This window comes from Adiantum capillus-veneris, chromosome 2 (assembly GCF_014529385.1).
Source record: "Adiantum capillus-veneris isolate H3 chromosome 2, ASM1452938v2, whole genome shotgun sequence".
NCBI classification, from domain to species: Eukaryota; Viridiplantae; Streptophyta; class Polypodiopsida; order Polypodiales; family Pteridaceae; genus Adiantum; species Adiantum capillus-veneris.
In genome coordinates this window covers 87,603,110-87,626,359 of record NC_140932.1, presented here as the reverse complement: position 1 = coordinate 87,626,359, position 23,250 = coordinate 87,603,110, and the positions used below count along the sequence as shown (strand labels likewise).

At 41.4% G+C, this 23,250-nt stretch overlaps 1 protein-coding gene across 1 annotated transcript; it reads left to right on the top strand.

The window, feature by feature from the left end:
* Positions 1 to 544: 544 nt before the first annotated feature.
* Positions 545 to 2,528, top strand: LOC147463133 (uncharacterized). The gene has a single exon (XM_086528098.1). The coding sequence runs from the start codon at positions 693 to 695 to the stop codon at positions 1,239 to 1,241; it is 549 nt and encodes a 182-aa protein (XP_086384224.1). The 5' UTR covers positions 545 to 692; the 3' UTR covers positions 1,242 to 2,528.
* The last annotated feature ends 20,722 nt before the right edge of the window (positions 2,529 to 23,250 follow it).

Genomic DNA, 23,250 nt, shown 5'->3' with positions numbered 1-23,250 from the left:
GGAAGCAACCAAAACGTCCACGAGGATCACCACAACCAGGTATGTGACAAAGTAAAACAACAACAGGTAATTAAAGAGTTTCATGAGAATTTATGGGCAGGACATAGAGGAGTGTGGGCAACATTTGCCAAGATTAAAGACCACTACTGGTGGAAAGGTATGTACATAGATATTGCTCGATTTGTGGAGACTTGCATGGTTTGTCAACAGTATTCAAATGTGCGACATCGAGATGAGTTACATCCTACTTATCCATTGGCTATGCATTATAAGTGGGTTGTAGATTTGATTACTATGCCAGTCGGTATTTGGAAAATGAGGTATATTGTTCTTGCCAGAGAGGATCTCACTAACCAGGTGGAAGGAAGAGCTTTGCGTACCAAAGCTACAAGTTCAGTATGCAAGTTTTTGCTTGAGAATGTGATTTGCCGATATGGTTGCATTGGGAAGATTACTGCAGATAGAGGAGAATTAGATGCAGATGAAGCTTATGAGTTCTTCGATCGGTTGGGAATCAATTTGGCTCTTACTACAGCATATAATCTGGAAGGTAATGGAAAAGTGAAAGAGGACATCCGCCTATTGTTAAAGCTTTGGCCAAGACTTGTAGAGGAAGAATTGGTGATTGGCCTAAACTTTTACCTTTTGCTTTATGGGCTGACAGAGCTACTCATAGCTTAGTTACAGGATTTATGCCATTTGAACTTATGTATGGGCAAAAGCCAATCATGCCTATAGAAGAGACGATTGTTTCTTGGACCATACTGCCATGGAAATCAGAAATGTCAACTGAAGACTTGCTTGCTATGCGCATTCGGCAGCTTGAAAGACGCCAAGAAGACATTGACCAGGCAATAGATAAGCTCAAGGAGGCACGATTGAAGAATAAAGCTGCATTTGACAAGAAGCATAGATTGAGACCATATACTATCAAAGATGGAGATTGGGTACTTGTTTATGATAGCAGTTTGGAAAATCAATATTCGGCCATGCGTAAAATGGTTAAGAGATGGTTTGGACCTTATGTTGTGCTGCACGTTTATGATAATGGAACTTACAAGCTTAGAGAACTTGATGGCACCAAGCTTAAAGTACCCATTGCAGGAAAGAGGATCAAATTATTCAAGAAGCGAGAAGGACAGGTGGTTCTAGGTGATATAGATTCTGGAGAATGCCAAGAAGATGATGAGATGTATTCGCTAGAAGAAGCTTCTGGCGATACTTTTGCTTATGATGATTAGCAACCTGAAGACGGTTGGCACATGCCGGAGGATGTGCAGGTTCAGAGGGAGTGGATGTCATGACGCTCCACGTCCATAGGTGAAGCTTTAACATAACACAAGATTCTAGACGTTATTATTGCTCAGACGGATTATTGATTGCCATCCCTTGGAGTATATTGCTTGTGTTGTTGTACTCGGCAAAGACATTGTTGATACATATAACTACTGCAATGTACTTTAGAGAGCAGTAGGTGCGGCTAATATAGCGGTGACAAGGATACTTCAGTTCGATATTATGTGTTCGAAGATGCTTTGGTTGATATGTAAACCATAAGAAGTGCTATGTGATGTTCCATTTCTCAAGTATTTCAATATGATGTACTTCAAGAAGCTTAAAATGTGTTTGAGGAGCTTGTTGCCCACCAAGATCAGTTTGGCGGCATGGCTTAGTAAAGAGTGGAGATATTCGATGCAAAGGGACGGCTTCTCTTCAATGCATTCACCTATACGTATGCCTTGAAGGTGAAGATCGGCATTATTTTAACCCACATGCAAGACCAGTGTGAACAGCCGCTTAAAGTAATAAAAAGCAAGGTTTTTTTTAAAGGAAATATTTTATGAGTTAAGGGGTTGCAGTAAAAATAGAGGTTGATGAGCTTTATAAAAAAAAAAACGGCACGCAAGGGCGGAGCCATCGAAAAGCAGACAGCACAGGGAAAGATAAAAAGCCGTCAGAGAGAGGGGACGAGGCCGCCAGAAGAAAAGTAGCAGGTTGACGAGCGCATAACTGTCAGGGGCCGCCCATGACGAAGAGGAGGACGAGCTGACAGTGGGGTTGCTTGTGGTGAAGACAGCAGGAGAGGAAAGAGTTGAATCGAGCTGCTGGTGGTTTGGAAGCCGAACGAGCAGAGGCGGGCCTGAGAGGGAAGAGAACGCGTGCGCGCGCGAGCAAGGCAGGCCGAGAACTGCAGGAGCTGGTGGAGAGAGCACGAGGAGGCTCTGCTAGCTCTGTTGTCGAGTGCATGAGCAAGAGGGTGGCAATTGGCACTCATGAATAGAGAAGGAGGATTGTGTCCTTTGCGTGCATGAAAGCAGTGCCACAAATTTCCAAAGGAAGGCTGCAAGCTAAGGACAGGGCGGCCAACACGAGCGAGAGAGGAGTATTATTATTTGGACGACAAGTTGGGCATGATATGTCAGTGTCCAACAAGGAGCAGACCGAGAAATTTAACTTGTGATTCGGGAAGGCACGAAGGGTAGAAACTTCATCGATACCAAAAGCATCAAAGGAAGAAGATCGTTAGTGTTCAGAAAAAGCAAGGACGAGAAGTTGAAGTTCACAAAGAGTTATGACAATGGAGAAAAGAGTTATGACAATGGAAAGCAGATCTTTAGCAGTTTTCAGAGGTTTGTTTGAATTTAAAGAAAACTCAAGCAAGTGACGACAAAGTGAGTGCAAGTGAAGGTGGTCGAGAAGAGCAAGGGAAGAGCATTGAGGCCATACACTTTTGGAATTTTCTCTTCCGCTCACAGTCTCGGTGGGACCAAGAGCACTTGTTGCCTATTGCGATCAAGTTATTATATTTTTTTGTATTTAGATTTTAGTTCATTTAGGTAATTCAATTCAAGGTGTTCTTTCGTGCTATATTCTCTTGAAATGTGCATCTTTCTCTCACCGTTTCCCACAGCGAGCAGCCCGGTGCTGACCCGGCTCAACTCGTGCACATAAAAATCCCCGACAACGTGAGAACCCTCTCTAAAATGGAATAAGTCAACAATTTGACATCATGGTGTAGATCATTAGAAGACTCTCTCCCTAATTTATAAAAGAAGCCTTTGCTGCATGTTTTGTATCTGACTTTGCATCCACTCAATACCCACTATTCTAGCCACTTTGTATACATTTTGCAATATATTAATCTACTAATGATTTTCTATCTCCATTAGCGTTAATCTCTCTCTCTCTCTCTAATCTCTTATAATTAATTTGCTAATTGAATGGACTGCTATCATTTACACCATAGCCACAAGTCTCAACATGTGGTATCAAAGCTGTCGGTTCACAACTAAGCCTATTAATTACCATTGCATTAGCACTCTCAATAATCCTACTTCCTAATCACCATTTGGGCACGAGCATGCTCCACTACCCTTTGGTGATTCGGAGAAGAAAATTTTCATTAGCATTGAATCCTTGCATAGTTTTTCATCGTCAATTAGTCTTCACATTTAGTGTATTTACACATAATTTTTATCTTCAATTAATCTCTTCATCATCATGTTCTTGTAGCGTTTCTCGTGTGTGGGAGAAGTTATTGTCAAGAGCTTTCTGAACGACCATTTGCTTGCTCAAATCGGACCTCGCATGGACAACTAATTAACAAATTACATTGCAAGATTAGTGCATTTTTCTCTCTGTGATTTCTTGCAGATTGAAGTTTGAGTGTATGTGTGTGTGTGTGTGTGTGTGTGTAAGTACTTGAGAGCATTTTAATGCTCAGAGCCATTGTGACTGTGTGGGATAACTCTATCACTATGTACATATTGTGCTATAGCTCTTTATTTTAAAGGGCTTTTGACCTCTACCAAAAAGTGAATGCCCATTTGTCAACAACATTCATCCCACACACACAAAGTGATGCTACGCGTCCTCTGTGCATGCTACACCCTTTGCTAGAAATCAACCCCAAGCTTTCACTACAGCATGTGCCTACAGGCCCCGCAACCACCAACATCTGCTAGTTGTTTTGTAAATCCTTGCACCAACATATTAAAGCTCAGGAAAAGCCCATTTTTGTGCTATCTTCTCGTAATACACAGCTAAGTTACACCTATCAGTGCTATCCACATCATTACAAAGCTTTATACAAGACATCAAGCTCCAAGCTCAATACCTTAACGACGTGCAAGCTTGGTGCTGCTTCTACCTACTGGTGGACTTTGCTTTTGGTAGCTGCACTTCCCTTGTTTTGATTCTGCTCATCACGGATTTGAATCCAAGACATTGAGCAATAGCTCTTTGACTTGCTCCAAAGCCAGGTACGGCATCATCTACACCTAGTGATTCATTGGATTCTTTTGTCGACTCTCATTGTGAGTGCTCATCATAAAAAAAATCCTTTGCGGTTCGTGTGCTCACGCTACTACAAAACCATATTCCATCGTGCCTAGTACTCAGCCTCTCCCCAACCTTCCCTCGTTACTCGACTGCCAAAACCCGTTAGGTCCCGTCTGATTTGTTGACTGTCGACATGTTTTTTTTTTTTGTTGTGTGTTAGCAGCAAGCTAGCTCGAATAACATTTTTTGGAGCTTTTATTGTAAAAACTCTTATTATTTTGATGAATCGGGAATGTTGTTACTCCTACTTTCTAGATAAACAGTGTAAATGATTGGCCGGGGCTACAAGCTTCTAGATTGTATCAACCTATCTTTAGCTAGAGCTCCTAGATTATTAGTTTTGACCACAAAAACCTTGGCTAAGGTATAAAAGCCAATTTTTGTAAGTATTTTATAAGTTTTGGATAATAGAATCACAGCGTGAGCTAACGATGCTCACTTCTCTCCTTCTCACGCTTCCTACTCCCTTCTCGGTTGTCAGATTGCAATGTCGTCTGTTGTGTTGCAACCGCAGGTAAGAGCTCTACACATTGATGTAAGAAATTCATGATAATTTGTAGCTTTTTTCATCGCCGACCTGTGGCCTTATTTCATCATAAGTAGGAATTTAAGCTTCAAAATCATAAACTAAGTATAGGCGAGGTATTGGGGTATCATTGCTAAGCATTTAGATGCATTCTGGGTCGAAAACGACTAGGTCAAAAACTCACTACCGTTAATAATCGTGATTTTTTCACTTGACCTAAAGTGAGTTTTGAAACCATAAGAATGTGTGCTTAGGTCTTATAAACACGTCCTAGAAATTTCGCAACATTTGGATGTCATTTGATGCTGTAACGGATGTGATTTGTTTGCCAATCAACGACTAGCTTTTGGTGATTTCTGTCATTTGAGTATAGCTTGAGTTAGATGCAAGTTGTTTTTTGTTTTCCATGAAGCTGACAACCTCTTGTAGCCTCTATACACTAGTCGAGTCAGCTTCGTCCCATGGATTGACAACTATATTCGTGGTTCTCGCTATGTCTGCAATAAGATAGGAGTGAGGTTAGACAACCGTCCCACATTTGGCACCGCTTTCGGGGATTGAAGTGACCTAAACTAGGGAAAAACACAAGCGTCTTGTGAAGTTATCCTTTAACTTCCTCTAGGATCACCTAGAGTCAAAACTTTCTTTTTAAAGTCGCATAGCTTAAGATTGTCGTCTTTTGCTGTGTAGAGGTAGCTTGAAAGTAGGTTGTACTTGTTAAGTACCTTTTAGGATTGTGGGAATGTAGGATTGGATTAGGATTTTGAGAATGATTGATGGACGAGACAAGTCTTAAGATCAATGCTCAAAAAACCATAAAAAACAAGAAAACGAGTGTTTCTGGACACTTTCCACAACCCCATTGTAGTAGGACCTAGGAGTAGGGTAAGTAGAATCCGATGTGGATCTCAGAACATTGCTCTATCCAAAAGAATCAATTGTAAGTTGTTTATGTGAAGTTGTAGAATTTCAGTCTACGGCTAGAAATAACACCAGAAGATTGTCCACCATTGAATCCGATTGGAGATTATGCTTTAAAAGTTGTATGAACTAGTGGGTAAGCATAAGGACGCATTCGAGATAAAATTTCAAGAGTTTGCAAAAACTCAAATTATTTCTTTTTCTTGACATTTTAGGCCAATTAAGTTTTGACTTGACCCAGAGGCTTAAAATAGATCATAAAAAGACTGTCCACTGAAAAACGAGAACTTGAGTATAAATTGGAAAAATTTTGTTTGTTCCAAAACATTCCACCAAGGTCAATCATGGACTTAAATATATTGGCTCAAGGATTTGTAGCTGCATGTTTCAAAACGGGGATCATACATAATATTGTAGCTCAAATCTATAGCTTCAAAGAGAAACAAGGTGAGTCTATTAGGGATTGTGCAACTAGAATGAAACAATACATTGTTTCTAGAGGGACTGCTAGATAAAGAACTTCATGCTATATTGTATAGCAAGAAACATATGACCCTAGAAGAGTGTGTGTCAGATGCTATTTGCTTAGGAGACAATTGTGATATTTTCAATGAAGAAGATGTCCCTAAGAATAATCAAAGTGAGAAAACAACATCCAACAAACAAGCACAAGTGGGAACAGCTCTTGCATCACCGCTTACAGCCAAAGAAGACATGCTCAAAAGGATGAATGAAATGATGAATAACATGCAAAAGAACCTATGAGGGGACCAGGACAAGGGATACCTCAACGGAAACAACCAATCAGGCCGTAGAAATGGTGTACAATCGAGGGTAAATGGACCAACCATGAGACCAATGAGTGCTATTACCGACCAAAGTATGATGGGAGTGTTCAATACGTGCCTATGAGGCCACACGGACAACCCATGTACAGATATCAACCTATATGGCCCCAGCTCAAAGACCACCGATGGGTATGGAAAGACCTTAGCCCGTGTTGGGTCAACAACCTCCATATCCAGGACATAATGCAGTGCCTGTAAAGTACATCCATTCATAGGGAGTCATAGATGAACAAGCACTAGTGCCTGTTACACCCTATGTTGAGCCTAGTCCATCTACAGTAATGGTAGAATGAGATTGGTATAATTCACATCGACCACCAATGGAAGAACATGTGACTTATACTACACCAAAACTTGCAGCGATGTACTATGTAGCTAATCAAGGTGTTAGATCTCCGATGGTAAGACCCATGATTAAGCCAAGAACGGGGTACTGTTATAACTGTGGTACAGATGATAACTAGAAAAATGAATGCCCAGAGCCTGACAAGAAAATTAAGCCAATGGAAGCTTTTTGTATGCAATGTTGCAAAAAGGAAGGACACTTCCCTGAAGATTGTCCAAAAAATCCTTTAAACAAGGATAAAACAGTAATCAGCGTAGTCCAAGTGATACCTAGTAGCTCATCTGAGAGTGAACCTATTGTTCCAATTAAGGTAATTACCAGAGCTCATGCTAAGAAAAACAGACATAACTCCGCTGATGATTCGGAGAATACTAAAATTTCCTCTCAAAAGACCATGAGAAGTAAAAGCAAAAGATATGAGATGAGAAAACAAAAACAAAGGGCTGAAATCGAGGAGAAATCCAAGAAACTATTCCAAGAAAAAGTGAAAGAAACTGGAAGAGAAATCAAGGAAACCACCGTGAAATCTGGAGGATCAATTTTGGTAGACAAAATTTTTGAGCCAATCAATGCAGCATTGGAAGCTTACCAAGCGGGACTTAAAGCAGGCCAAAACATGGAAAACAAATGAAAAAACTGTCCTTCTCCCGATATGGAAGCAGCTAAGCTTAAAGCTTATCAAAATCTGGTAAGAATTACTCAAGTGATGCTGGAAAAACAAAAACCCAAGCTCGAGAGTATAGCAAAACCTGAGGAGCTTGTGGAAGGAACATGTAAAGAGAAATCTGAAGTGGTGGTAGAATCCCACCTTGAAACTAAAGAGCCAGAACTCATAGTCCTGACAGTGAAGATGCTTAGATGGAATTCCGTTCATAGAAGAAGACTGGCCAGGACACTTGTGGGAAAAACTTAGAGAGAGTAATGATGGGAGCCTAACTCTGAAGTCAGCTCCTATAGAGGAAGTTTGGTTAGACAATCTACCTCCTGATATGGACATGGATGTACAATCCTTGCATGGGGATTGCGGCTCTGAAGCTTCAGGAATGTCTAAACCAATGACTTTGAAAACAGTACTACCCTCTTACTTGGGAGGTAACAAAGATGAATCCATAGTGTGTAAAACCACTCAGATAAAAAGAGCAGAACAGACCCTAGAGGTAGACAACATCCATTCAATCATGTCTACAACCATTCAATACACTCCTACTTTTGGAGAACTGTTACAAATCAGACCATATTTATGGAATGTCCTGTAAGAAAACTCTAGAGAAGGTGGGGATAACAGGATTAATCGTGAAAATTTTGGAAAAGTTGAAACACAAATTGGATAACAAAGAGATTAGATCTGTTCCAATGAACAAAGTTGGAGAATAATACAAAGGGGAAGAAGGAAAAACAACCCTTCCGGTGAGATATAATGATATAGAAACCATTCAATACTGGGTAGTGGGGCAGAATAGCCATAGCCACAAAAGCAGTATGGGAATCATGGGGAATGCCAACCATTAGACAAACTCAAATGAAATTGCAATTGGCTAATGGACACATCAAAAAACCCTTAGGACTGCTTGAAAAAGTGATAGTTAGTTCCTGTGGAACATATCAACACACTTTTGTAATAGTGGACTTTGGAAAGAAACTCAATTATGAAATCATCTTGGGAAGACCTTTCATGCGACAAGTACAACTTATCTAGGATTAGGAAAACAATTATCTGTACTTGAAGCAAGTGGGATCAATAACAAGAGTTAATCTAAAAGATCACACTTACAGAGATTCCATGAAAATGCCCATACAAGAATTTGACTTACTCTCTTCAGCTGAAACTAAGCTTCCATCTTGGTTGAACAAAGACACACCTATTTGGATGTGCATAGCCTCAAAAAATGGGAGCTTAAAACGAGAAGAATTTATCTTATAAAGGGACTACACAGATGAAGCCTATGTACCTGAACCCTTTCCAGAGCATTTTTTTGAGCCATTTGAGTGGACTCAAATTTTGGCAACAATGGATGTGTGTGTAAATAGGTCTATGCCTACTCAATTTTGCAATGAGAACGGCTATGATATAATTTCCATACAAATGATCTCAACCCTTCACATAGAAGACAAAATTCAAGAATCCAAGGACTTAATGAAAGCTAAACAAGTCTTTTCGGACCTCCACTATAATGCAACAGATGAGTTAGAAGAATATTCAGCTACCTCAGATGATTTGGGGTCAGAAAAAGAACATGTGAGAGCTAAACTACTCATGAAAGGAGAGGAGGAAAAGTTTTTTGACTTTCCAAACAAAAAACCGAGAAGACAGAAATGGTATAAGTGGAAAAGAAATAGGAGAAACTTCAAATCTAGACCTATGCCATCAGTCTCCAGTAGAACACAGCTTCTGATGCAAATAGATGCACATGATTGTGTCAAAAAAAAAATCACTAGTAGATATCCTTTAAATGAAAAGCGCAAAATATCAAAAACATTGAAGAAAACAAGAAAGAAAACTCAAGCAAAACCTAAATACCAGGACAAGAATTCAACCATGACACGAGTTGAATGGAGAAAGAAGTATCAAGAGTTGAAGAAATATCTAAAGGAGATATATACCACTAAAATGGAAACCACCAAGGAGGAAGGTAAAGATGTAATGAGTGTTCCATCCATTACAAGAAATAACCAAAAAATCATAGTCAAACAACCTGTCAGGGAACTATGAAAACAGGGTGAGTTCTACGAAGAACCTGAAAAACGCAAAAAAGATAGATCTGGCCGAACCAGGAGAAGAGCCTAGACCTTCCTACATTGCAAACGACTTGATAGAAGAAGAAGAAGAAGAGCTTTTGTTAAGTTTACTGAAAGAATACCGAGATATCTTTGCTTGGTCTTATAAGGATCTCAAGGGTCTTGATCCAGAAATCTATCAACATACCATACCTATGAGAGATGATGAAAAACCAAGCAGACAGAAGCCATATACTTATAGTGAAACATTTTCCAGAAATATCAAAGAGGAGATAGAAAATCTAAAGGAAGCCGAATTCATTTATGAAATTGACCACCACGGTACACCACCCCAAACCATGCGGCTGCGACCACCTTCACTCAAGTGTTGACCAGGCAGGAAATTGATCATGCACAGTATGTACTTACAACATTGAAAGGCACAAAGAAAGAAGGAAAAATACACATATATGGGTGCTCTTGAAGTGTTGACAAGGATAGCATATCATGCTACTGGTATGGCCGACAATTTACCGCAGCCCTAGATTAGAACACCTGGATTGTGGCTACTCAACCTTCTCCAAGAACCACCTGTTCAAGAAAGAGAGTGTATAAGTCAGACGAAGAATCTACAGAAAGCTCCCATGAAGCTCATAGCAGTGAAAGCTCGGACAACAAAGAAAGACGGGCAAGAATTGAAGAAATGAAAAAGAAAACAGTAGCCGCACACCAAGAAGAACCTCAGCAAAAGAAGCTACATCGAGCTGCACTTGGATCTTTTGTACTGACAGAGTAGTGGTTAGAAGTTCATTGGTTACTTCTGTTAGCTGTTGATCTTTGCTCTTGCATGCATTGGATAATTTAGTCAAAAGCTCTCACAGCTCTTCCATTCTTTCTGCTGCTTCTCCTTTGCAAGCTGGTGTTGTTCATTAGTTACTTCTATTAGCTATTGATCTTTGCTCTTGCATGCATTGGATAATTTAGTCAAAAAGATCTCCCAGCTCTTCCATCTCTTTCTGCTGCTTCTCCTTTGCAAGGTGGTGTTGTTCTGCTTCATCTTTCATTTCTTTGATGTGTCTTTGTAGATATAGAATGATGTTCATACTGTCATGTAGCTCTCCTTGTAGAGCATCAATGACTAGATCAATCTCCTTAGCCTTAGCACTGCAGCTAAGTGCAATTGTTCGCATTTTATATGTCATCAACTGCATCTGCTTGGCATATTCATTGACCTGCATGATGACTTCGTCATTTGTTTCCCATTCAACAAGCTCTACCTGGGGCTGTCTAGAGGTTTTGTCCGTTTTTGTTTGTGGTTCTTTAGGTGGTGATGTGGTTTTTGCTCGTGGTTGTGGCAGGGTTCTACTTCTCTTCCTTGAGGCGTTGCGGTTGCCTTGGCTGCTTCTTGAGGCTTCATGGATGCCTTGGATATTTCTGGCTGGGTTGTTGTACAAGGTCATGCCTTAGTTTGTTCTGTTTCTTTTGGCTATTCAAAACTTGCTTCTACCTATTTTTCAGACTCTTTTTTGTCTTCATTGGGTTTAGTTGTTGGTGAAGGGCTTGGGCTTGGTATTGGTTGGTCTTCTTGCTCCATAGTGGGTAAAGTGGGTTTCGGAGACATCTCCCCCAGTCGTGATGTGATTCACTCTGTTTAGTAGTCTCGGCTTGTCTTTGTTGCTCGGTCGCTTCTTCCTTTGCTTTTCTTTCAGCTTCTTGAGCTTCTTTCAACTTTAAGGCTTCTGCCTTTGCATACATGCACTCAAGAAAATCCTTGGGATCCTCTGTTCCTTTTCGTGCAGGGTTCTTGGTTATGGGTCCTCTTATATCTCTTGGAACCCATCTTTCAGGGTCCTGACCTATAGCTTGGCGGCTCCTTTCATAAGTCTGCTTTTCTTTGCTTCTTTGCAGTACTCTGCGCAAAGGATCAACGATCAGGTAGCACTTTTGAGACAGATAAGAGACAACCCTGCTATCGCTTCAATCAAGGGTACATATGAATTCTATAAGACTTTGGAAAAGAGAAACAAGGATCTCAAGCTTGAGCTGAAGCTAGAACAATCACAAAGACGAGACCTTGCCTTGATGCGGGTCCAATGCGAAGAGAAATTGCTCAAAGAGATAGCACAATTAAAAAGATTCAATCAGCTGTTGAGGGAGGGACAACCAAAAAATCAAGAAGAAGCAGCTAAACAACCAACAATCGACATACCCTCAGTCTCATTTGTTGAGATGGAAACACAGCCGTGAGAAAGAGTGGCAGAAGAATCATACTTTCAGGTACCACTCACTGAAGTTGAGGAAGTGTTCATGGTCCAGCTTTCTAAAGCTGAGGAAGATGCACTAAAAGATTGCCGAAGAAACATATGCTGAATGGAAAGCAACAATGGATTGGGAGTTGAGAGTTCTCCACTCGATAAATGTAACTCAACTCACTCCCAACCAAATCAATGCTCAGTGGCATCATCAATCACTACCATACCCCTTGATCAAAGTGGAATTACTACAGGTAAAGGAAAGACTATACAAAGATATGCAGGCAAAAGGCTCAAAGGATATCCACCCCAAGTGGAGAAAAAGCTGGTTGAACAAGAATTTGAGATATCTAATTCTGTTCACAAGGGCACCTGCAACCCTCTAGAAAGACCCAATATTCTATCATGTACCAAGGGTAAGGACATGGCAGGAATACGTACCACTGAAAAAGAAGAGGCCTACATGGATGAATTACCCATGACTACCAACTCCGTAGCAGGGACCAGCAACGGAAGAATACATGGTGAGAACCCTAACGGCCGCCATGACTTTCTTCAAGAGCCTCCTTGACCTCTTATGTGCCATGATGTATAAGATTTGTAGAATGCTCCTGTATTCAAGCTTTTCACGAGCCTGAGCAAGCCGGAGTACCATGGATGTCTTTCCTCGAAGGCAATAAAGGTCTCTGTTATGACTTAAGTGGACAGCCTTCAGAAGAAGTCCTCTACGGCTTCTACGCCCGATGCATGTTTTTCCCCTCTAGCAATATGTTGGCATTTGAGGAAGCATTGTATATAGGTTTCTTCACTTGGCGAATGAAGATATTTGGGCCAATGATAAGTAATCGTACATTTATATTTGTTGGCTATTCAACTTTTGAACTTAAAAACAAAGTCACCATGTAGTTCTTCCAAGTTCGTGACAAAGAACGAAGAATCAGATATGAGAAATCACTACATGCACTTAAAGGCCGCCTCGCCAGCCGTCAACCCAAAGACTACTTCAGTCCATGAAGCTGTGTCAAGGGACGATATAGTTGAAGAGGGGGGGAACGTTAGCAGCAAGCTAACTTGGATAACATTTTTTGAAGCTTTTATTGTAAAAACACTTATTATTTTGATGAATCAGGAATGTTGTAACTCCTACTTTCCAGATAAACAAGGTAATTGATGGGTCGGGGCTACAAGCTTCCAAATTGTATGAGCCTATCTTTAGTTAGAGCTCCTAGATTATTAGTTTTGACCACCAAAATCTTGGCTAAGGTATAAAAGCCAGTTTTTGTAAGTATTTTATAAGTTTTGGATAATAGAAACACAGCGTGAGCTAATGACGCTCACTTCTCTCCTTCTCGCTCTTCCTATTCCCTTCCCGGTTGTCACATTGCAGTGCCGTCTGTTGCGTTGCAAACGTAGGTAAGAGCTCTACGCAACGATGTAAGCATTTCATGGTAATCTATAGCTTTTGGGATCGCCGACCCGTGGCCTAATTTCATCATAAGTAGAAATTAGGCCGTGGGTATTGGGGCATCATTGCTAAGCATTTAGATGCATTTTGGGTCGAAAACGACTAGGTAAAAAACTTGTTGTTGTTAATAATCGTGATTTTTCACTTGACCTAAAGTGAGATTTGAGACCACAAGCATGTATGCTTAGGTCTTATAAACATGTCCTAGAAGTTTTGTACGTTTGGATGTCGTTTGATGTTGGAACAGATGTGATTTGTTTGCCGATGAGCGGCTAGCTTTTGGTGATTTCTGTCATGTGAGTGTAGCTTGAGTTAGATGCAAGTTGTTTGTTGTTTTCCAAGAGATTGACAACCTCTTGTAGCCTCTATGCACTAGTCGAGTCAACTTCGTCTCATGGATTGACAATTATATTCGTGGTTCTTGCTATGTGTGCAATAAGATAGGAGTGAGGCTAGACATCCGTCCCACAGTTGGCCTCATTTTCTTTTTGAATTGAAGCTTCTTAAACTGGGTTCTCACGAGATACCAAGGGACTTCGGTGCGGTCATGGTGTTTAGTTACTGATCAAACTTCTTTATATGCATTACAGAACATGTGTGTTTGTTCAATTTATGTATATCCAAAACTCCAAGTGTTAGCGGGTCCCCACGACAGACATCTATAGCATAGCTATTTGGCACTAACATAATTTCAATACTCAGGGAAGCAACTCGGATGGCACATGGAAACTGTTTGAGTGTGTCAACCTCAAGAAGTGAACCTATGAAACGGAGCCATCTCTCGCACTAGAAAATCTATCACTCTCAAATCTGGTAAACTGTCTGTGTCCTATATCACACCACTCAATTGTCATGCCATTTCGGCACTCAAATGAAGTTCAAATGCAACAAAACTTTAGGAGGAGGTCTAAGACACCTAGGTCACTATCCTACCAAGTTTGGTCATAATCCAACAAGGCACCAAAATCAAGATCCATCATGATCAAGGTCTTGAAAATTGCAACAGACCATACTATAAGGGTCTCCCTATGGTCTAGGAACACTCTCATATGGTCGAAACGTCAAAAAACAACCATTAAAGCACTCAAAACAACCGATTTATCTTAATAATGCATAGTCAAAAACCATAATAGAATTGACAGTGATTACAATGAAATTAAAGAGCAGTAGACAAGAAACACAATGCAAGTTTTGGAATTGAATTTGGATTACCAGAGCTCAAGATAGATTGATTACAAAGCGCATGAGAGTAGCCGCTCTCAGTTGTACTCTCCAAAACTCATAAAACCACTTTGATAATGATAATGTGTGTTTTCTCATTTACAAATATTGAGCTATATACCTAGGGCTTTCTTGGCTAGTGGGCCAAATTTACAAGGCTCACACTCAAAATACGACCTACAACTCGGATTTTTAGATAAACCAGCTCAGAGATCATCTTGCTAAAATCAAAGACTCTCATACAATTACAAAGTTTTTGTGCAAAAATAATGATGGGATGTCAAAGTTTTAGGGCTCATGAAGAAGGGGTTGACTAGGAGGACGCCCATTTGGTCCATCTGCCAACATTTGCCCCTTTTTAGTCTATGCACGCCCTTGTGCAAACTTTGTCTTGTTTTTTGTCTTTAGCTTTGTCTGTGGCTTTAGCAACATCTAGACTTCAATCTAATTTTCTGGAGTCTTTAGTAGTCAAATGTCCTCTTTCCAGCTTCTTTGTGGGTAGGTTGAACTTGTCTACTCTCGCCGCTATCTCTGTCCGGATCACCAATTCTGTGAAAGGATTCTAAATTAAGGTGCTTTGATATGCAATATGGCGGGCAGGAAAATCCTTTTTCACGGGGTTGAAGATGGTGAGTGGCATAAAATGGTAACCATCTTTTTGCAACATTTCTCACCCTACTCAACGTCCTCTTCCTCATATGTGTATATATTTTTCTACGCTATTAAGTTATCTAGAGTAAATTCCTCCTCTTCGTTTAACCTTTGTAGCGACACATACATTGTACTCTTCCCAAAAATGTCACCTTAGTCATATATTTATATTACCACCCTTTTCTTTTTGCTTTGTAAATAAAAGTAAGCATACAATAACCAACTATCTACCCCCAAACTTTCTTACCTCTTGTGAATTAGTAGTAGAAAAATAATATATCCATCTTCCATCCCATATAGATAAATTACCATGGAAATCAGCTCTCCACTTGTCTTTACCAAAGATTATGGTCCATCTCTACAAGTCTTCTATGCCCCCTACATAGGTGGCCCAATATCTCTTAAGAATATACATATAGTTTTTCTCCTTTCAAAAAGACTCCAATTGTATATTCTTTTCACAAGAAAATAATATTGGGCCCTCCTCTATTTGTTTAAGCATCATGGCCTTTTTAAAAAGCATGATTCCCCTTGGATGCATACAAGCAAAGGGCCCATACAAGAAGACTTTGAAGCAAAAGGTTCCCTAGCCTAGTGTGGACCTTCCAAAACAAATTCCTTGGTGCATGGGCGTGAAGAATAGTCCAAATTCATATCAAACATGTTGAGAAGGTCAAATTTTCCTTTTGAAGCATGCCATTCCGAGCTACAGGTAAAAAGTTATGGTCAAAATAGTGTAAATCTGTCAGATTCGCAGCAAAAGGGAACTGTAAATCAAGTAAATCAAGAGAGTGAGATCTTATTTTTCCCCTACTCATCTTCTAGAAGAGCAATGAGTGTTCAAGATCACTTGCATGTGATGGGACCAACCTAAAGATGCTTTCTAAATGCCAAGACAGACAAGTTGAGATACCCCGCAGGAGCCACCCGTAGGGCCTCATGGTGGGGCCCACCTACATTATGCACCCCTATGGAGCCTTCACGGTCTAAAATGATATTTTTGGTAAAAAAATAGTCCCTTTTATGTCCAATATTCAATGAGTGGTCAAAGGACACTTAATTAGGGCCAATCACTCACCCTAATTAAGTGTAGCATAATCCCACTCCTACACAACTATAAATAGCCCCTTGGAGAGACTCAAGGACACACACCTATATTTTAAACTTCATGTTGTTTCTTGATCAATAGTAGAGAAAACCCCAACTCTCGCTCTTTCACATCCTCCCTCCTAACCCTCCTCCTTGGAGGAAGTGCAACTCTATTCTCCACTCTTTCCATTCTACAATCTCTTACTCCATCAACCCAATAAATCATTTGTAGCACCTCAATAACTTGTAAATACATCATGATCTCTCTCATGGTTATGTTAATGATCATGAAATCATCTTCAAAACTTTCAAGTGTTGCATTTCGTGATGGTTAGCCAACGTCTGTCCTCCCCTTAAAAGGTGTGCGAGAAATCAAGTAAGTGTTCTATTCTCAATTTACCATTGGTTTGTTTCTCCACACTTATTCAATTGGTCTAAAGAAATTTCTCACTCCAACTCTCGTTTGCTTCATTACATATGCATGTGGCTACCTCTCATGGTGATTTTATTTGTGTCACGGCATTGCATAGATGGAGATGAGCTCTCTATGCAAAGTGTGTTAGTTTGATGTAAGTGATTCTCTCGTGTGTTTGAGAGGCAAGTCTTGTGCGCATGATTTTTTGATGAGTGCTTGAGAGAGGAACAGTTTGGATGTATTATGGGTATTCTTATGGGGAGAAGGTGAATGCTATTATCGGTGAATCTCAGGTGGTTTTGCTAGGCCATGTGGTTTCTTTGCAAGGAATTCAAATGGATCCCTCTAAAGTAGAGGCCCTTTTGTCATTATCTCCACCAACAACAACTAAGGAGCTAATGACCTTCAACCACAAAGTGAGGTACATGTCTTGCTTCATCCATCTCCTAGCAGAAGCCATCGCCCCTTTGCATAGGTTGGCAAGCCAATCTACATTTGAATGGGGGAGGGAACATGCAAAATGTTTTGAGGAAGTGAAGGGCATTCTCAGCTCTCTCCCAATCCTAATGCCACCAGATCCAAAGGAGACCTACTATGTCACTCCAAGTGTAGGTTTCGAAGCAATTGGTGTTGTTTTGATGCAAAAACATCCTAAAACATCATACATGAGGCCGATCTGTTTTGCAAGCAAGGTGATGACTCCGGCCGAGAAGGGATACACTGAAATGGAGAAAGTGGTCTTTGCAATCTTGTTTGCGGTAAGGAAGTTTCGATCGTATCTTCTCCCTGTGCCATTTGTTTTTCTCACCTTAGAGCACAATCTACCATATGTAGTACAACAAATGAGCCTCTCATCTAGAATATCAAAGTGGGTGCTTGAACTCCAAGAATTTGAATACACTTTCCTTGTAGAAGATAGCACAAGAGCAGGACTTGCAGACATTCTCACCTACAAAGTGATAGAAAGGGAAGGATCACGACTACAAAGAGAGGAAGGCTCAAAACAGTTCAAAGTGAAGGAGATTGATAATGCCCATACTTTATGCTTTGACGGAGCTTATCAACGCCAACAAGACAAAGCAGCAGGGGGGATCATCATTTTAAACCCACAAAAGGAGGTAATGGTTAGAAAAGGTATCACTCTACCCAATGTTCACTCTAACAATGAGGCTGAGTATGCTGCTCTAACCCTTGGGTTAGAAGAATGCAAAGAATTAGGCATACAAAGACTTATTATAAAAGGTGATTCTTTGCTAGTGGTCAGGCAAATCCAAGGGACTTGGAGGTGCAAGAATCGTACATTGTTTGAGTGGCTTAGTAGTGTAAGAGCTTTGATGAAGGGTTTTAAAGCAACACAGGTACAACACATTGTGAGAACTCATAACAAGGAAGCAGACTTACTCGCAAATGAAAAGCTTCAAATGGCGGTAGGAGGTGTGTGAAACTATATGAACCCAAATATCGAGGTCAAGCAGGTGAGTGTCCCAAACACTTAGACAAGGTGCAAAGACATAGACTAGTTAAGAAGGCCACACCTTACCGGTTGATCGGGGATGATTTATATCACAAAGGGAAAGATTTGGTCTTGAGGAGAGTACCAGGTGTGCAAGAGATAGAGAAAATTCTTCTTTCATGTCATGATGATGTCTGTGGTGGTCACTTTTCTCAAGATATTACAAGTAGGAAGATTTTACAAGCAGGGTTTATTTGGCCGAGCTTACATCGTGATGTCCAATATTGGTGTAAGGCATGTAAGCCATGCCAAATTGCTGGGGATAGACGACTAACATATGAGCCTCGAGTCCCAATAATATCTTATGGCCCTTTTGAAAAGTGGGGTGTGGATGCAATAGGTCCCCTACCTCGTACTTCTACAGGGAAGGTTTTCATCATCATGGGTGTTGACTACATGACACGATGGGCGGAAGCAACAAGCACAACCCGAATCACAGCTGAAGAGGTATCAAAGTTTATTTTTGATCATATTTGTAGTAGGTTTGGAACACCCCTAGAAATCTTATCAGATCGAGGCCCGGGTTTTAGGACTGACCTTCTGAATGATCTCTTGAGTAGGTTAAAAGTGAAACACTTGCATTCCACACCCTACTATCCTCAATGCAATGGATTGGTGGAAAAAGTGAATGGAATGATATGTAAGATCATTTCTAAGCAGGTTGTGGACCGGCCTAATGATTGTGATCGCCATTTGATGGTGCTCTTTGGGCGTCTAGGACATCTTTCAAGGTATCTACCCAATTCACCCCTTTTCATCTAGTTTATGGACAGGAGGCACTTCTCCCCATTGAGGTAGAGCTCTCAAGCTTGCGCGTTCTTGCAAGAGTGGCAAAAAAACAAAAGAGGTTCTACATGAAAGGATCTTAGATCTCCAACGACTTGAGCTAGATAGAGAAGAGTCCATTGATCACTACATCACCAAAGCGACAAGCCAAAGGGATAAAATCAACAAGAAGCTAAAGGGGAAAGGATTGAAGGAAGGTATGTTGGTTCTTCGCTATGATAACCGACTTGATACTCGACTTGACAAAAAGTTTTTGCAAAGATGGGAGGGACCTTTCATGATAAAAACAAAGTTTGGGAATGGTAGTTACAGATTAGCAAATTTATCAGGAAAACTCCACAAGACCAGAGTCAATGGATGGAGATTAAAGCCCTACTTTCAACGTATCAATCCGTTGATAGGCAGTCATCTGCCTACATCGTCTAAGCTCCAAATTGGCATGGCTCCCTTTGGCTTGGCAAATGCTCCACCTATTTTTAAAGCTTTGATGTGCAAAGAAGAACCAGCCTTGGAATCTGAACATACACAAGGCAACCCTCCCATCTCCGATTTATGGGATTGAGGTAATGAAAAGCAGGTCTAATGGAGTAAAAGAGTGCATGACACTCCTCCTATTGAAAAAACAAAAATAGAAAAGGAAAAATGACAAAAAAAGAGAGAAAAAAAGAAAGAAAAAAAAGCAACACGGTCCTCCTAAAGATATGAATATCTTTAGGCTTGGGGGAGGGTTAATATGAGTGGCATAAAATGGTAACCATCTTTTTGCAACATTTCTCAGCCTACTCAACGTTCTCTTCCTCATATGTGTATATATTTTTCTACGCTATTAAGTTATCTAGAGTAAATTCCCCCTCTTCGTTTAACCTTTGTGGCGACAAATACATTGTACTCTTGCCTCGTTATTGGTGTGGACATCCTCTAAATCGTATGCCTTCGAAAATATTGTTTTTCCGTGTGGGTCGTGTATCACCACCCCTCCTCCTGCTTTCTGCATTACCCTTCGATATGCTCCATCGAACCACATAGTGAAAGCATCTTCCAAGTCGGGTTCCTCCTTAGCTTCATCTCGCACCACTCTTGGATAAGTCGGTAAATCGATAGCCTTGCTGACAAGAATGTCTGCCAGATGAGACCGACTCGTGTGATCCACCTTAAACTCAAACTCGAACTCTTGTAGCTACAACACCCACTTCATAATCCTCCTTCCTGGCTTCAAATGTAGCACTACCTCTTGCAATAGATTGTTAGCCGTCAACACAAAAAACTTACACACAATCAAATGGACTTTGAACTTCCTGCAAGCGAAGACTAGAGCCATCACCCACTGCTCCGCCTCGGTGTAGGTAGCCTCTCCTGGGCTAATAACCCTGCTCTCGAAGTATATCGGCTTGTATCTTCTTCCTACCTTTTGCAATAGAACTGCTCCAATAGCAACTTTGCCCATGGTCATAGATACATAAAAGTCGTCCTCTAGATTGGGAGGACACACCGCTGGCAACTGACATAGAATCTCCTTGACTCTATCAAAAGCCTCATGAGCTTCCCCATCCCATTCATAGCCATGCACTTGCTGAGCCCTTTTTTGAAGAGGATGCACATATTGTGACAGCATCCAAAAGAAACGTGACAAATACTTTAACTTATGAACAAACGAAGCCCAACCTTGAGCATTTGATGGCGGCTCCATTAGCACCAATGCCTTCACCTTCTCAGGGTCTGCCTCTATACCGTTTTGCGACACCACATGACCTAACAACTGTGCTCGAGGCTGTGCTAACTTGCACTTCTTGGGATTCAACTGGCCTCTTTCTTCATCAAGCCTTTGAAAGCATAGTTGGAGCTTCGATAGGTGCTCCAACCTTGAACTGTAGCAACCGATATCATCCATGAAGACCCTAATAAAATGGCCCAAGTATGGACCAAACACCCTGTTCATCCAATCCTGGAAGGTGGCATATGCATTTACTAAGCCGAATGGCATCCTGCGGTAAGCAAAATAGCCCCATGGAGATATGAATGTGGTCTTCAGCTGGTCCTCAAGTGCAATCCCTATTTGAAAGTACCCCAAAAAGCCATCCATAATCGAGTACCTCTCATGCCCAGCCACCTGGTTTAAGATTTCATCTTGAAACGGCAAGGGGTAGTGATTCCTCTTGGTCGCGGCATTCAATGGCTTGTAGTTGACACACACTCTCCATTTCCATTCTTCTTAGGGGTTATGACCACTGACGAGACCCACTCTGACTCCTTCACAGGATATATGATGCCTGCATCCAATAGTTTATTGATCTCTTGCCAAAGGGCTTCTTTTTGAATTTCTCCTAGCCTTCTTAGCTTCTATGCTTTAGGCTTATACCCCTCCTTAAGAACAATCTTGTGCTCCACTCCTTTTGCACCTCGCAAATGCTTGTATTCCGTAGCAAATAGATTGGGATAGGATTCACACAGCTGAACATATCCCTCCTTTTCCCCTTTGGTAAGGTCTTCACTTATCATGCTCGAAACCTCCTCTATGCTTAAACCAGGAGCTTGAGGCCGCATAACTTCTTCTTTAGGTGGAGAGTCATCTATGGTGACTCCGAACAAATCCGCATCTATCTTCAGCATGTCATCCTCCCTCTCCTCTTCCTCTGTGCTAGTATAACCTTCATCATAGCCCGTCTCAGTCTAGTACTGATAGCTCGTTGTGTCGCCCTCATCTTTAACTGCCATAGGACGAGAACTGCTCTCCTTGTTCTTCAAATCAAGCACAATTTGTATGCCTCTCTCATTGTCAGGCAAAGTGAACACTTTGCTCTCCCAATCCTGCTTTGCACCTATTGCCAACAGCCATGGCCTACCCAAAATGATAGGGTAAGCATTATCCCCTGCTTTCATCACAAAGAGGTCAATCAGGCACTCTATGCCCATCACCTTGACCTTCACATCCTGCGCCACACCCAGAAACCTGGCTTTAGTATGGTTAGCCATCCTCATGCACACATCTGACCTGACTACTGCCTTGACTCCCGTCTCTTTCATGGCTGCTTTTGTCATGACACAAACCTGTGCTCCACCGTCTATGTAGGCTTGTACCTGCATCCTCTTCTCTATAATCGCATCCACCAATGGAAGAACATCAGTGGGGATACCCACTCTCAAAGCCATGTTTTGCACTGCTTGGACATTTCCTTAGCGCTTGGCAGCCTAGTACTAACACTTGTAGACCACTGCCTTCTTAACTTTGGATTTAAAGCTAACAACTGACCAAATGTAATATTTGCCTTTTGATTTTGAACATCACTCACTAGATTGTACTCGAGATAGCCTCCTCCTAGCTGGAAATCCGCTTGCTTGATCTTGCGACGCCTCCTTCTTTTGCTAGGCTCAGGCTTCTCTCTGCCTTCGTACACCTTCTCTTTACCCTTGCGAGCTCTAGTTTCCCATTCTACCTCTGTTTCCCTCTCAACTCTTGCCCTCTTATTGGCCAAAACTTTGACATCCTACTTGTCTACCCCTATGATGTTCACTCTTGGAATCTCACCCCCGTTTTGCTGAGCCGGTTGCACATGATTCTCCACCGCTTGCTCTCTTGGACCATTGTATTGCCCTTGACCTCGACCTCTACCAAAAAGCGGGTACATACCTCCTCTTTCTCTCTGCGGTTGAGGACAATCAGGTGCATAATGCCCTTCTTCTCCACAATTGTAACACCTACCAGGCAGTGGCCGAGCCCTGCCCCTTGCTCCTCTTGGTTGTCCTCTATCCATGACACTAAGCCGCAACTCTTGCATCTGCTCGGATAAATCTTGCACTGTGCGCACCCAATTTTACAGTGCAAGATTTATCCGAGCAGATGCAAGAGTTGCGATGCTTGCTTCGGCTCACCTCCAATGCATCGTACCATGCTTTAGCTCTACCACGCATCACCAAAGGAAAAGTTTGCATCTTGCTGTCCTCATTCGGCATACGCAATGACAGCATGTACAGCTCGAAATCTGACATCCACTCATCAGGGCTCTCTTCTCCTGTGAAAATTGGTCCATAGCTTCTACCTGCCATGACTTCCAACGCGAAAACTGCTTCTTTTCGATCAACTAGGAGCAATCAGTGTGCTCCTCAGTGGGGGCACTAGAAGATGGAGAGGGGGAATGGGGAGCACGCCCAGCGCGCCAACACGGT